Source organism: Amphichorda felina (assembly GCF_050947745.1).
Source record: "Amphichorda felina strain 45539 chromosome Unknown scaffold_4, whole genome shotgun sequence".
Classification (NCBI taxonomy): domain Eukaryota; kingdom Fungi; phylum Ascomycota; class Sordariomycetes; order Hypocreales; family Bionectriaceae; genus Amphichorda; species Amphichorda felina.
In genome coordinates, this window is record NW_028145046.1 from 911,391 (window position 1) to 926,660 (window position 15,270).

The following is a 15,270-nucleotide window of genomic DNA, read 5'->3' on the forward strand; positions in this document are numbered from 1 at the left end:
AAGCGGGAGCCAGGGACGATGGAGTTGCCAGAGCATCAGGAAGAAGGGTAAGTGGGAGCCAGAAAGTCGAGGCTGTGTGCCCATAAATGCAGGCACAGAGACAGAGATGCAATAGGGCTTTACGAGGAGGGAAGATGTCAGATGGGTGCTGGGCGAGTTGCGAACTGGCGGCAGATGATGGTCGTCTCAGCCTCTCCGTCGAGTCATCAACCTGCCTTCATCATGGGAAGAAGGCAGCACAGGCAGCCAGTGGCAGCAAATGGGCAGCAAATGGCACCAGGCGGCGGGTGGGACTGCCTGACGTGCCTGTGCCCTGCTCAGTGTGCCCAGTGTTCAACTGTCTGCCAACCTGGTTGTGCCCCTGTGGCACGCCAGGGCTGTCAGCGTGGTACGGCCCGCGTGCGGGTTTTAGCGGCGTCAGGAGAGGTACCACTCCATCATGTGCTGGCTATCTTCTCCCAGACACATCCAGCGGCGCGTTCTCAGGGCCCTGGTCCGTGAAGGTCCTGGGGAGGCTCTGTGAACTCGGAAGGGCGAACTGAGCCCTGTCTACTAGTAGGTACTATGTAGTAAGGGAGGAAATCGAGAGAAGGCGAGGGAAAGCATGAGAAAAAGGTTGGTCAAGGCCCGGGCCGTTGCGAACGCGGGGCATCCTTCGCGAAGAGTTGGAACGTTCCAGTTGAGCCAGTCTGCCCTGCGCCCGCCGCCATCACCCCAGCTTGGGAGCACTTGGGAGGCGCCTCAAAGCCACAGAAATGCTCCGCTCTCTCGCGCACCGCCACACATGATTGAGGCGCATGGCCGGCGTCCACAACCACGCCGAGGAAAGGCGGTCAGAGGACAGTGTCTGTAGGTGGGAGCTGGGGGTCAGACGCGAATGAGTCCATCCGGCTTGTCGAAAATCCCTACAAAGTACGAATATACGAGCTGGTCAAACTGCTAAAAAAAAGGTCATTCTGGAGATGCCACTATTGCCAAGAGGCGGGCGTCATGAGCACCGAAGGACTAGAATCCGCAGATTCAAGCTGGTCGCATGATGAATAGATAGTACAAAAGATCACGTTTGAGTTGAGACCGAGGATGGCAGCCACGTGACTGTGCTATCTTATCGTATCTTATCACATCTTATCGCAATTATTGCCTGATGAGCCATGTACGAGTACATTCCGTATCCCTAGGGGCCCAACAACAATGTTGAATGAGACAGTGAAGTGCACAGACTTCGGACTGTGCGTCAGCCAAACCGGGATCACGCTCCAGCTGAGCCGTAATCCTCACGCTGGTTGGCTGGGAGGAGGTGGCTATGTCCACTTGCCCGCGTGTGGTCTTCTATGACTGGAGGACTAAGGTAGCGCACTACGCCTGATGCAGGCTCCTGCCGCATGCGGTGCTCCACCGCTGAGACATGCCACCCAATCATGGAGCGCCTCCTTTCTTGCCCTTTCGCGGTCCCCGACGTTGGTAGTCGCTACTCCCCCCGACTATCACGACGGGTCTCCCTCTGCTCCTCTGTTTTCGTCAACGAGCCCTACGAGCCCTACGAGACCATTCACGACCGTGCCAGCTTCGCCTGCGATACTCCAACGCATCCGACGCCGTTAGACACTACCATACAACAGCCACCATGTATCCCATGCACAGTAACAAGATCTGAATGCACTCTCTCGCTGGGGACACTGCACCGCTATACGACTAGGCCACGGCCCTGCAGCGCAGTTGTGTCTCGCCGTCTCTTCTCGCTCTCGTTATCTACGACTACCTATACCCCCACCGCACTCTCTTCAACATGGACGACCCGGACATCGCCTGGCCTGCGTGGAAGTTTGGCCTGAAGAGGGATGACCTCTTCACCACTCTCCACGACCAGTACAACACCTACACCTTCTCCCTCCAAGACCCCGAAGCCTTCCACGCCGACGTCTACGAGATCTCCCACGAGGCCGACTCAACCGAGGAGTTCCACCGCTTAATGGCTGACCGGCGGGGGCAGCGGCTCCGTGAGCTCCATGAGTCTCTGGAATCGCTCGCCGTCGAGATCATCGCCAACCCCAAGCTGATGGACTCGCCGCACTGGAACTACGCCATCCAGCTGTTCCGTACCAAGTCGTTCGATTCGCTTGTACGATACTTTGCTAGCTACCTTCCGGAGGGGTACATGGCTCGAGACGAACAGCGTGCGTACTCGGCGAGGTCGTCCTTCTCTGACACCACGAGCGTCCACACGGCAAGCACCACGGCCAGCAGCGTCGATGATGCCTCTGCGCCGTACTCCCTCCTCCTTGACGGTTCCATCCTGAAGGATGAACCCGACTCCCTCGATACCGACTCCTGTCACCATCAAGCTGGTGTCATGAACGGCCCTCTCTCCCCCCCCGAATCCGACTCGACCGTGTCGGAGTGCTCAGCACCCTCACCGAGCGACGACCTGGAGTCGCGAAGTCAGTCGACCAACCCTCCGTCACGATCCATGTCCTTCTCGGGCTCCGATTGCGGACCCTGCGGTTTCGATTTTCGCCATGCTATGATGCATGACGACGACGAGACCTGGCAGTCGGATAGCGTTGACACTGCTGTGACGTCCGTCTCTGATTGTGCGGAGAGTCGCTCATCTCTTGACTCGGTGGATGATAAGGAGCAAGACCTCCCTCCCCATGCTGTCGAGGATGAGGATGATGACCTTGTCACCGCACAGTTTCCCGAAGATGCGTTCGACGCCTTCGATACCATGAATGAAATCCATTGCCATGCCACCGTCGAGTACGATGGTAATGACACCGTCGAGTCCGACACGCCCACACCGAGACAGGAAGGCGTGACGACTAGCTCGTACCTCCACTACAAGAAGTCGGCCCTCTGCCGAAGGCTACCCTCACCGAACCGCCGCTCACCACCCCCACGTGGGGCACACCGAGCTGCGGGACCGCTGCCGTGCGGCACACGAAGGAGCCCTGATGAGGCACACAGCAAGATCCAGAAACCATCGCCAGAACCCATGCGCAAAAGGCCCAAGGGAAGGATATGAAGGAACTGGACTCTGGACACTGTATATATGTGAACCTATTTGTACTAAGTATCTCATGACTAATGATGGCTATAAACACACGATAACCTCACGCTCCGTCGAGTCTGGTCATGTTGTGCCTGTCGTACTCTGCTCGTGCCCAAGACCCCTCGCGCTGATCAGCCATGCGCCTCAGTCTTCAAGGTGAGTATTACCTGTATTGTCTCGTCTTGATGTTTTGCTGGACCTGGTGCCTGACGCTGGCGGGTGGCCTGCAGGTGCAGTCAGGTGAGATGCTAACTCGTGCCTTGCTGTGACCTTAAATCGGCGACGTCATAGGTCATGGGATTCACTGGCATCGACGATGTGTATTTTTATCCAACGCGCAGGAGATGATGTTCTTTGCTACACTGACTTTGCAGGTGTGCTCTGTACGATTTGGTGTGTTGTGGGTCTGCAGCGTTCGTTGAGTGAGGCTATCTGGTGAGGCGTCACCTCACCATGGCCGCGTCAGCCTTGCGTTTTGCTGCGTCAGCCTTGCATTTTGCTGCGTCAGCCTTTTCGCATCTCTTGTACGTGACGCCAAGGCTACGATTCCGAGTTTTCAAAGGTATGCGATTGTGCATGTAATCGAGGCTGCCGATATGCGGATGCTAGTATAGCTTGATCGTGGCTAGATATAAGTGCGTTGGGTGTAGAGAGAGAGGGGCTGGCCATGCAGTTACTCTTGTTACTAGTACTACACATAATGAGATTTTTTGTATAAACCCGGCTAATACACTAATAAAAACGCATTCTCGTGTGTCAGCAGAATCAAAAACCTCAATGAGATGGGTTAGAGTATGTACGGAACCCTTCGCCAGCGGCGAGTACGTAGTATGAGGAGACCAAGGTTCTTACGTGGCCTCGGGTCAGATACGCGCGGATAGCCCTGGCAAGTTTTGGCCCTTTAACTCCAACTCACTTCGCTTTATCTTACCTCGGTCTGCGACTGCATTCCCATTCTCTTCACAACAACTGTTGACCCCGACAGTGGAAGACGGTGCCTCAGCGAGCGAACAACACGCCATGATCACCAAGACGTCGTGGGCCGCCCATGGCGATCCCATTCACGACATACGCAGTAAACGGTCACATCGCTTTTACGTGGTGACGGTCGTGTGCCTGGTGCTCTTCTGTGTCTTCCGCATCGTGCCCACCTTCAACAGGCCTTGCCTCACCGCCAAACCCGACCATCATGGCCCATCCCCCGCTTTGTACCCGTATGGCCGCTTCCCGCGCCTAGACGATCCGTTCCTCCTCATGCCCTGCACAAACGCCACACTGCTACCACAGCTAGACGACGCCCATCCCGAGAAGACGTGGGCAGCGCTCTACGATCCAAACCCAGACAACTGGAGCTGGGCCAATGCCACCTCTGACGCTGACCATGGCACGAGCAAGGATCCTTACGCGGGACGGGGCATCTATCTATGCGGCTACCTCGATGTGCCCCTCGACTATGGCAACGCCTCTGAACATCGCATCGTCCGCCTCGCCATCAACAAGATACAGGTCTCGGGCCTGAAGCGCATTGACAGAGAGTCAACCTCCTCGCCTGCAGGAGAGAAGTCATCACGCACCATCGTGCTCAACCCCGGCGGCCCTGGCGGCAGCGGCACCGAGTATCTCTGGCGGGCCGGCGAAGACGTGACGAGGCGCTTCAGCAACAGCACCCTTGACGTGCTCAGCTTCGACCCCCGCGGCGTCAACGCCTCGCTGCCCGCCATCTCGGCGTTTCCCTACAATGCCGACCGCGACCACTGGTCGCTCTTCACGGGCCAGTACCGCGAGGCTACCGCCGACCCCAGGGCGCAGCTCGAGGTCGCCGACGCCATGGCGGAAGCCATCTTCCGCGGCCTCTGGGAGAGGGACGGCGACCTGCCGCGGTTCATGACCACGGCCCTCGTGGCGCGCGACCTGGAGCAGATCCGCCTGGCCCTGGGCGAGGACGAGCTGACGGCCTACCTGGTGAGCTACGGGACGGGAATCGGGCAGACGTACGCCAACATGTTCCCAGACAGCGTGGGCAGGATCATCCTCGACGGCACAGAGTACGTGCGCGACCACCGCCTGCTCGCGGGGTTTGGGTGGACGGCCCTCGACAACGCCACGGATGCCTGGCATGACGGCTTCCTGGGCGAGTGCATCGACGCCGGGCCCGAGCACTGCGCCCTGGCCAAGCCCGTCGGCGACAGGCCCGTGACCCTGGAGGCTCTCGAGGAACGCATGGGCACCCTCCTCTCGTCACTCATGCACCGGCCCATGGCCGGCTACACCGACTTTGGCGGCCCGGCCCTGGTCACGTACACTGCCATTGTCGACGCCATCTACGCGGCCATGTACAACGCCCAGAGCTGGCCCACCCTGGCCCAGATGCTCTTCGACCTCGAGGCCGGCAACACGACCCTGGCTGCGCAGTTCCTCGAGCACAACACGTGGCGCTACGACCCGACGCTCCCGCCGGCGTCCCGCCGGCGCGCCGACTCGGACGAGCTGTCCCTCAGCGTCATCTGCGGCGACTCGTACGACGCGCCGCTGCCGGAGGATGGGCTCGACTGGTGGGAGTCGCTGTGGGCCAACATGACGAGCACGTCGTGGATCGCGGGCAACTCGCGGTTCCTGGGCGCGCTGCCGTGCCAGCACTACACGGCGTACTGGCCGCGGCCCGCCGAGGTGTACCGGGGCTCCCTGGGCAACGCGCTGCGGCACCCGGTGCTGCTCGTGGCCGAGGTGTACGACCCGGCGACGCCGCTGCGCAACGGGCGGAGGCTGCTGGGCGAGATGGGCCGCAACGCGCGCCTGGTGGTGCACCACGGGTACGGCCACTCGACGAGGGACAGGTCGGCCTGCACGGACGGGATCGCGAGGCGCTATATCCTGGAGGGGGAGGTGCCGGACGAGGCGGAGACGGCGTGCTACGCGGACGAGAAGCCGTATCGGTATGGGGTCAAGGCGAAGGGGGGAGGGTGAGGAGAGGGACTTGGTTGCGGAGTGGAGGGAGCATGTCAAGGAGATGGCCATGCTGGGACCGAAGACTCTTCGCATGTGGCGGTGAAATTACTCGATGGCGTCTGTGGTTTGATGCATACATGTAAATTTTGAAATATTTTGAAAAGCTATCTAATAACTACCATCATGATATGGGAAAACTAGATCCGGACCGGCCTGCTAACATGGACAACTGAAATTCACAATAATATCAGAGAACCAAAAACAAAAAAACGGGGCAAACCACCGTCTAGTTAGACTTCCAGAGCCTTCTCCTCCACCACCTCGTCCCTATCACTCCCCTCGCGGTGAAACAGGGCATTCTCGAGCGACGTGTAGACAACATCGGCGCCCTCGGTCCTCTCCTCGCCCTCGTTGGCAAACTCCCACTGCGAGCGGCGGAACCGCTCGCGCACGGGCTCGGCCAGGCCGACGAAGCGGAACTGCAGGTCCTGCCCGACGTACCGGCGCAGCTCCATCTTGAGCTCGATGAGCGACAGCGTGCCCGTCACGTCCATGAAGGGCACGCCGGAGAGGTCGAGGACGACGTGGCGCAGCACGGCAGAGCCAGAGCCATCGGCGCGCAGCGGCTGGATGCCCCTCCGGGCGCGCAGGCGCGGGATGCGCTTCATGTCGGAGACGTTCCAGCTGCGGTCCGGGCTGGCGAGGTCTATGGACGCCGAGGCGGGCTCGTAGCGGACTTTCACGGCCTCGACGACGGCGGCCTTGAGGCGCTCCGCGTTGGGGAAGAGCAGGTCGTCGGTGAAGCGCACGTAGAAGGCCTCGGGGGGCACGTCGAGGGTGTCCGGGGCCGGGACCGGGCCGGGCGCCGTGTACTTCTCGCGCGAGGTCTCGATGTTGGAGAGGGCGACCTTGCGGGGGAAGGCCAGGCGCAGGAGGGTGACGACGATGCTGAAGCCGACGGCCGTGGCGAGGCCGATCTCGGTGGAGGTGAAGAGCGTGACCCAGAATCCGAGCATGGAGGAGACAAAGTCCACAAAGGACATGCGGTAGTAGCGGTAGAAGAGGCGCGGGGGGGAGATGAGGTGGACAACGGCCATGATCTGGGGGACATGTGTGAGTTGGGAGTGGTCAGGGGTAAAATGGAAGAAGGGGGGGGGGGGGGGGGGGGGGGAGGCAGAACGGAACACTCACAATGATGGCGGACAGAGTGGCCTTGGGGATCCAGTACAGGGCAGGGGCCAGCTCGTAGAGGGTCAGGAGGATGAAGCCAGCCGTGAAGAGGAAGTTGACGGGGGATCGGACACCGCACTCGGAGTTGACGGCGGTGCGCGACATGGCAGCACCGGCTAGTTGTGGTGTCAGTCGGTCACTGGTGATAGGAGGGAGTAGTGACAGAGGGGAAACATACTCGTCATGGCACCGAAGAAGCTGTTGCATATATTCTCCACGCCGAGGAAGAAGAGCTCCTGGCTCTTGTCAATGTTGTAGTTGTTGCGCAGGCCAAACGCTTTGCCGACGCCCAGGTGCTCGACGGCCATGGCGATCAGGGGCGCAAAGGAGCGGCCAACGACCTTTTGCAGCAGCGTGCTGTCGTGGACGCGAGGCCTCCAGAGCCCATTGGTCTCGACCTCGGCCACCTCCCACTTAAAGTCCTCCGGGTCGCGGCCGCGGTTGACGAGGAACGAGATGAGGGTGTAGATGATGAGGACGACGACGGCGCGGCTGGTGCAGAAGATCTTGAGGTAGATGCTCTTCTTGCCCCAGCGCTTGCCGACGTGCTCGAGGACGAGGAGGAGGAAGATGCCCGTGAAGCCAATGGCCAGGGTAAGGGGCTGGATCTTGTCGAGGTTTCCCAGGACGTCGCGGATGATGGTGGCAGTGCCAGAACCAGCATCGAGTCCCACCAGGCCGTCGACCTGGCCCAGCAGAATGACGAGGGCCACGGCCGAGATCCAGCCCGTCAGAACGGGGGCGGAGACAAAGTCGAGCAAAAAGCCCAGCTTGAGTAGGCCGATGGCCATGCTGTAGACGCCGACCATGAAGGCCACGGCCGAGGCGATGGCGTTGGTCGAGTAGCCCTCCTTGGAGAGATCGCTGACGACCTCGGCGGTCAGGAGGCCGAGGATGGACGTTGGGCCGGTGGAGAGTTCTGTTACACATACACGCATCAGCATACATATATGGGCTGAGGACCATGTGGTTTACCCTTGGACGTCCCCAGGAAAAAGTACAGGGCCGAGGGCAGCCAGCACGAGTACAGGCCGTGCTCGACGGGGATGGTGGCAATCTTAGCATAGGCCAGCCCCTGGGGGATGAACATGACGCCCAGCGTGATGCCTGCAATCACGTCCTGGATGATCCAGCGAGGGTGGTAATGCGGCAGCCACTGCACGACGGGCAGCTTCTCGACCAGGTAGTCGACCGTGGCGCTGGGCAGGCGTCTCGAGACGGGTTCGACCCAGCCCTTGACACGGTTGATGTTGGGGTCGGTGCGGTAGGCCGTGGCCATGCGCTGCTTGGTCTTTGCCAAGTATCCCATGGTGGGAGAAGGGGGGGGAGGAGAAGAGATGTGTAGATGTGCAGATGTGTAGATGGGTACCCTGAGACCTGGGGGGAAGGAAGAACGACTTGTTGTCAACTCCTAGGTTCACTCGAGATGGACCAGAGCTTACAACGATTCCCCGAGGCTCAGCAACCCAGTATATAAGGGGAGAGCGTGCAAGAGGTGTACGAGTAGTACTAGAACCATGCTCCTGTGACGATGCTTCGACATCCGGCCTTTTAAGGCGTCAACTCGAGATGCCGTCAGCGGGCATCACACAGATAGGACAGACAGACGCAGACAGCCACGCAAGATAGACAGCAGACAGCCATGATACATCCGTTGCAAGTACACGCATCCGTCTACATCCATTGGATCGTCCCCTCAGGGCGAGACAAGCAAGCCAGTCCGAACACACACACACTCACACGCATCGTATCCCCGTCGCAGGCTGCCCGCGTGATGGGTGTGCCTCACCGCGTGCCTTGCTGCCTTCCGCTTACATGTATTTGGTGAGGGGGCGACAAGTCCCAGGCCGTCGCCCTCTGGGAGAGCTGGGGGAGCCGGCTGCTTGTTAGCTAGGAACTGGGAAGCTGGAGCTTGGACCTTTGTTGAGGGAGGCCCTAAACGTCCAAGGGGCGAGACAGCGACCATGGAGGAGCGGGAGGAGCTGTGATAGACGGACGGCGGCATGACGGTTCATGACGCCGGCATATGGCCATGGTCCATCGTGGTCCATCGTGGCCCATCGTGGCCCATCATGACCACTTGGAGACTTGGAGGAGGGGGTGGTTGGAAGCCCCCTCATGCAACTCCCATGTAGGGCCGGCCATGGATATCCGTATACGCTCCCCGTCCCCCGTCCCCCCTCTTTCTCGGTGAGGAGCAGACCAGTGCCGGCGGATGAGACAGAGTGAAGGATGAGAGACAGGCGTGGACGTCATCTAGAAGAAACACCATACTCGTACTACCACAGTGTGTGCCTGGTGCGCTCGACGCTGCAGCATCGTTACAGTATCGGGTACGACGTGCAGCGTCACGCTCGGAACCGGCACGCAGAGACAAGGCTCAGAGACAGCACGCAGACTGGCAGAGACAACACGCGGCATGGGCTCTGGTCTTATTAATACATTACCACTCCGTATGTATACTAGCACTAGTAGTACTATGGAGCAGTACGGGTAGTAGTATGCGTATTACGATAGACGGCAGCGGCACGACATGGCCATCCGCGGCGGAAGGGAGCTCCGTACCGGACGGGCCGCAATTATGGAGAAGCCCATCCAGCGATCAACAATTCAAACCATCGACCGTGATCCGTGGCCTGTCCACAGAGTCCACCATATATCCACCATATATCCACCGTATATCCACAATACCGCCGCCAAGCCCCGCTCGCCGTCAGCCAGTGCCGCTTACCCGGGCTCCTGGGAAGGGGTAGTAGAAGAGGGGACGCGTCGTCTCTGGCTGAGTACTACTCGGTACTAACAACACTACGAGATCGAGCCCGATAAATCTCCACTCCCGGCTGACGATACCGAGTCTTCCCCGGATCTGCTCAGGTCAGCCCTTCACCGGGGGATTCGGAAGAAGGGGGGGGGGGGCGGGCTTCATCGGGGGGACGCCCGTGTAAGAGGCTCGTTGAGCTGCCAGCCTGCCATCCCATATTGCATCAAGTACCAGATCAAGAAGAGGCACTCGGAGACCAAAGACGTAGATCGCACGACCTTCCTATTCTGGCCGTGGGCGATCGAATTGGCCACATGCACTGCTATAATACTATGTACAATACCATGCACCTCGACCCTGGCTGCATACACACGGCGGCGTTTACCTCGTGGTGTCTTGCGGTATCCTGCTTCAATGGCATCAACACAGTCGTATTCTTGAGACCTCTGCCTCTGCCCCAAGGCCTCCCAACTGATAGTGTAGATCCCCCATCCTGCCACCGCCCTCGAATCACGGGCCTCGAATCACGGGCCTCGTCACATCATTTCACAGATGCCCACTGTCGTAGGAACCGGGGATGAGACCTGTCTCATTCCCACCTCTTGACTCCCGAACTCCCAGGTACTTGTGAAGGCGCCCACACACACAATAATAAGAATACCACCATGTCCGTTTGGTACATAGTACGCACCAACCACCACCACCACCACCAGCATCATGGCCTCCTCTACCTCCTCCTCGGATCGTCACCCATAACCATGGGTTCGCTGCCCTTTGCTGGCCCAATTGGATCGATGGCTATGATACGCCACGGACATGCTTCCCCGCAATCTGTGCAATCGGAGGGCTCTCGGCAACTTACTGATGCCGATTTTCGACCGTGTGGGTGTGTGGGTGTGGGTAGCCCTTGACAGTTGATCGGTGTGACTGACTGCATCGCGAGGTTGCAGCAGCGTTATCAATGCATTGTACATTATCTTGATTATTGATTGTGACTTGCGTGATGCAGGGGGGGATGCGGACAGGAATAGAACGGGCAAGTCGTCAAAAGATCAATGACGAGCAGAGCATGGCTGGTTGTGGGTTAGGGGAGAGCCGGGGGGGGAGGGAACTGGCCTGAGTAATACAGCCATCAAGTGCCCAAGAGCACAAGTGGAGGAGGGAGAATGGTTGACGCACGTACTCGCTATCCATAGATTATATCCCTAGATTGGTATTGATATGGTCCTATAGAAACGGCAAGGAGACAATGACAGTCTTTGGTGGTACTCGTAGATGGGAGAGTAATAATAGTAGATGGGGGATGCCAGTCAATCTACCATGGTGGTAGATCTGAAACCCCCACGAGGCCACGGGGCCATCCACAGGGGGGCCCTCCTAATATTTCCTAATCTCATCCTTCTCGGCGTCCTTGACCTTGTCCCAGAACTTGCTGGCATTCTCGGCGTCGTCGGCAAACATGGTGTCGATGACCATGCGCTTGGGGGTCTCGCCCATCCACTGGAACAGCGAGAAGTCGCGGAACTGGTCGCTGCGGAAGACCTCGAGCATCTCGACGGGCTCGTCGCCAATGTTCTCGACAAAGTGGCCGTTGTTCCTGGGCACGATGCCCACGTCGCCGGGGCCGTAGTCAAAGGTGCGGGCGGTGCCCTCGGCCGCGAAGATGGTGACGCGCGCGCGGCCGCGGATGAAGAAGGACCACTCGTCGGCCAGCGGGTGCCAGTGCATCTCGCGCAGCGCGCCGGGCTCGATGATGGCGTGCGCCGCCGCGACCGTCTTGGAGATGGGGAAGTTGTTGGAGTCGGCGATGCGCACCTCGCCGCCCGACGTCTTGACCGGCTCCTGCTCCAGCATCCGGTGGGAGAACTTGTACTTGGACTGCTTGACGCCTTTGCCGCGCGGCCGCTCCTCCTCGATGGACCCGGGCTGCGAGCCCTGGAAGATGTACTTCTCCGAGGGGGGGAGGTGGGCAAAGACCTCGGGGGCGAGGTTGAAGTTTTCGGAGATGACCGACTTGGGGGTGTGTGCTGTTAGGGGGGGCAACGAGTCAGCTTCAGCGGCCCAATTCCAATCGTCTGTAAAGGGATCATACCCAGCCAGTCGGTCAGGACAAAGGTCGAGTCCTCGGAGAAGCTGCCGCTGTCAAAGACCAGCAGGAACTCGGTGCCGTTCTCGCCCAGGCCCTGCAGCGAGTGCGGCACGCCGCTGGGGAAGTACCACAGGTCGCCCTTCTTTAGGTCGTCGATGAAGTTGCCGCCCTCGTAGTCGAGGCCCGTGATGCGCACCTCGCCCTCGAGCACGTACGCCCACTCGGCCTCCTTGTGCCAGTGGAGCTCGCGGATCGCCCCGGAGTCGAGGCGCATGTTGACGGCCGCGAGCTCCACGCTGGAGCCCAGCTCGCGCACCGTCGTCTGGCGCGTCCAGCCGCCTTCCTGCAAGGTGGGTGAGACTGGTCAGCATTTTCCTCCTCTGTCAGTAACACCGTCATGGCACCGGGGGAGGAATACCTCGATGCGGATGTGCGAGTCGGCAAAGCTCCAGCGCATGTTGGCCATGTTGCCCTTGTCGGTGCTCGGCGGGCGCACCAGATCAGGGTCCTGCCTGGACCGGTCCGGGTTCCACGGCCCCAGGACCGACGCGCCCAGGCCGTTGCGCCAGGGCAGCGGGTCCAGCTCCTTGCCCTCGGCGTCGATGGCGTTATCGTAGGGGTCGCGGTAGCCCGGCGTGTAGGGGTCGTCGGTCTCGTTCTTGCTGGCCCTGGACTGGTGCAGGGTGCCGCCCCCGAGGAACTTGGCCGGCATCTCGAGGCCGTTGAGCAGGCGCTGGCGGGGGCTGTCCATGTGCGGCAGCGCCGTGGTCATGCCGGCGCCGGCGAGGAGGAGCTGCGTGGTGGTGAGCTTCATGTTGGAGACGCGAGGCCAATTGGGTTGGTGGGGGATGCGCAGAGGGATCTGGAGAGACGGTGGGTGCGAGGTGAGGTCGAGTTGAGAGGGCGAGAGGACTGGAGGTGTGCCGTCTATTAATACTATTAATAAGAGAATACGGATAAAGACTCATGGGCTTGTCACCTCATCACCTCACCTCACCTCACCCATGCTCCAGCCCATCCAGATCGGAGAGAGCTACGTACCTGCTACTGCTCCAATGCTCCACCGCCATGGAGCCACGGAGCCGCGGAGCTACGCCTACGAGTATGGGCCATGGGGCTAGGAGTAGTAGTAGTACGGATAGTATCCGTCCATATCCGTACTCCGTAGTACTATTAATTGGAGCCATGGAGCCATGGGGCCATGGGGCCTGGGCGCGTGGGGGAGGAGTCAGCGTGGGACTCCATGATCCGTGATCCATAATAGCGGAATCGCACATGAAATCGGAGCATGCTGGGTCTCGGCCAAGACATGCCGCGTACGACACTCTCACACACATTACCCTCATTACCTACTCTATACACTCATTACACTCACGGCAAATATCAGCAAAGCACTACTGTTCGTAAGCCAAGGCGGTATTAAAGGCGCGTCTGTTACAGGATATTACCTCCCCGAACGTAATCCCGAACCAACTCCGGCCCTGGTCTTTTGCCGTTTGACCCGCCTACTCATCTTCTCATCATTACTGTTTCAGTCCAGTCTCTCCGACTCTCCGTCCAGCCTGCGTCCAGCTTCCCCGATTCCCCCTCAGGCGCCCCCTCAGTGCCCTCAGTGCCCTCATGCAACCTCACGCACTCCTGCAGGGCTATCGCGGCTGTAATTGGCCCCTGTCTCATCCGGTCTCGTTGGGTCTCGCCCAAGCTTCATCCCACGTCTTCGCCGTAAACGCCAGAGGTACTTGCTGCCTCCGTACCTCCTCCATGCCAAACCACCTCCACCTCTTTCTGCGCCCGCTTCTACGCCTCGTCATCCTCATGCTGCTCCTGCTGATCTCTCCCAGCCATGGCCCTTCCGGACATAACACGGCGGCTCGGCGAGAGGACCCTCATCGCTGCCCTCGCCTTTCCCTGTCTGGCAGCCCGTGACTCGGCATATTGGCGCCGAAGTCGCAACCACGGAAAAGCGGCCTCTGCCCACCGCCCCTGCACCTCGGCTCTTGACCCTTTTTTTCCCTCCTGAAGCGTCATATTTTTTTTTTCTAATACTCTTCTTCTCAATTCTTCTCCTCTTCTATTCTACTCATCCGAGCCCTCCGGTGCTGCTGCACGTCAGCATCTCAATTGACCGTCAGCAAACTCAATTGACCCATCAGCAGCCCTCAGCCATGACCACCAGCAACGGCTTCAACGGCCTCGTCGGCGGCGTCCCCGACGAGGAGTCCCCTCTGCTGCCCAAGGCATCCCAGTCCCCCTCTGTCATCTCCCGCTGCCGCAGGTCCTTGAACGCCGAGGTCAGCCGGTCCTGGGCTGACCTCGTCCTTCTCCTGTGCTACGTCGTCACCGGCCTCCTCGACAGCGCTTCCACTCAGGTCTGGGGCGCCTTTGTCTCCATGCAGACAGGTCGGTAAATTACCTCTCATCCTCACCGCTTGTCGCACAGCTCCACGTGAACATGGACGAGGGGGGCCGACAACACCATGGATGACAGCTAACCCTCTCCTCCCCCACCCTAGGCAACACCGTCTACGTCGGTCTCGGCCTCGCGTCCATCGCCTACCCGCCCGTATCCACGCGCCTCTTCCGCTCCGGCATCTCGCTGCTGTCCTTCTGCGTCGGCTCCTTCTTCTTCGCGCGCTTCCACCGCCACTTCTCCCCCAAGCGCCGCTGGGTGCTGTGCGTCTCGTTCGCCGCCCAGATGCTCCTGACCGTCGCGGCCGCCACCATCGTGACGCTCAACCCGCGCGACGCCGACTCCGACCCGGAATCGGTCGACTGGACCGTGCTCCTGCCGCTCGCCCTCGTCGGCTTCCAGAGCTGCGGCCAGGCCGTCACCAGCCGCGCCCTGCGCTACAACGCCCTCACCAGCGTCGTCCTCACCAGCATCTACTGCGACCTCTTCTCCGACGGGGACCTGTTCGCGGTGCGCAACGTCGAGCGCAACCGCCGCGCCGCCGCGCCCCTGCTGCTGCTGGCGGGCGCCGTCGGCGGCGGGCTCTTCGCCCACAGCTCCGTCGGTATCATGGGCGCGCTGTGGCTGGCCGCCTTCATCAAGCTCCTCATGGTCGTCATGTGGTTCTTCTGGCCGGCCGAGGCGGAGGAGGAGGAGTAGGAGTAGTGGGATTAGTAGGCGCTGGGGGGCTTTGGATGGATAGAATGACGCTGGTAGGGTCGTGTGGATGCATCGCTAGAACTGGC

At 60.1% G+C, this 15,270-nt stretch overlaps 5 protein-coding genes across 5 annotated transcripts; 3 read left to right on the top strand and 2 right to left on the bottom strand.

Annotated features, from left to right (window-relative positions):
• Positions 1-1,786: 1,786 nt before the first annotated feature.
• Positions 1,787-3,022, top strand: ACO1O0_004047 (uncharacterized protein; the record flags this gene model as incomplete). The annotated part of the gene is made up of 1 exon (XM_083193489.1): positions 1,787-3,022. One exon carries the CDS (start codon positions 1,787-1,789, stop codon positions 3,020-3,022), a length of 1,236 nt encoding a protein of 411 aa, XP_083050437.1.
• Positions 3,023-4,069: 1,047 nt separating this feature from the next.
• Positions 4,070-6,013, top strand: ACO1O0_004048 (uncharacterized protein; the record flags this gene model as incomplete). The annotated part of the gene is made up of 1 exon (XM_083193490.1): positions 4,070-6,013. The coding sequence occupies one exon, from the start codon at positions 4,070-4,072 to the stop codon at positions 6,011-6,013; it is 1,944 nt and encodes a 647-aa protein (XP_083050438.1).
• Positions 6,014-6,285: 272 nt separating this feature from the next.
• Positions 6,286-8,534, bottom strand: ACO1O0_004049 (sulfate transporter family-domain-containing protein; the record flags this gene model as incomplete). The annotated part of the gene is made up of 4 exons (XM_083193491.1): positions 6,286-7,095; positions 7,187-7,341; positions 7,404-8,144; positions 8,201-8,534. The coding sequence occupies 4 exons, from the start codon at positions 8,532-8,534 to the stop codon at positions 6,286-6,288; spliced, it is 2,040 nt and encodes a 679-aa protein (XP_083050439.1).
• Positions 8,535-11,363: 2,829 nt separating this feature from the next.
• On the bottom strand, positions 11,364-12,889 carry ACO1O0_004050 (RmlC-like cupin domain-containing protein; the record flags this gene model as incomplete). Its single annotated transcript, XM_083193492.1, has 3 exons — positions 11,364-12,013; positions 12,079-12,418; positions 12,494-12,889. 3 exons carry the CDS (start codon positions 12,887-12,889, stop codon positions 11,364-11,366), a joined length of 1,386 nt encoding a protein of 461 aa, XP_083050440.1.
• A 1,351-nt stretch (positions 12,890-14,240) lies between these two features.
• On the top strand, positions 14,241-15,184 carry ACO1O0_004051 (YoaK family protein; the record flags this gene model as incomplete). Its single annotated transcript, XM_083193493.1, has 2 exons — positions 14,241-14,475; positions 14,589-15,184. The coding sequence occupies 2 exons, from the start codon at positions 14,241-14,243 to the stop codon at positions 15,182-15,184; spliced, it is 831 nt and encodes a 276-aa protein (XP_083050441.1).
• Between the last annotated feature and the right edge of the window lie 86 nt (positions 15,185-15,270).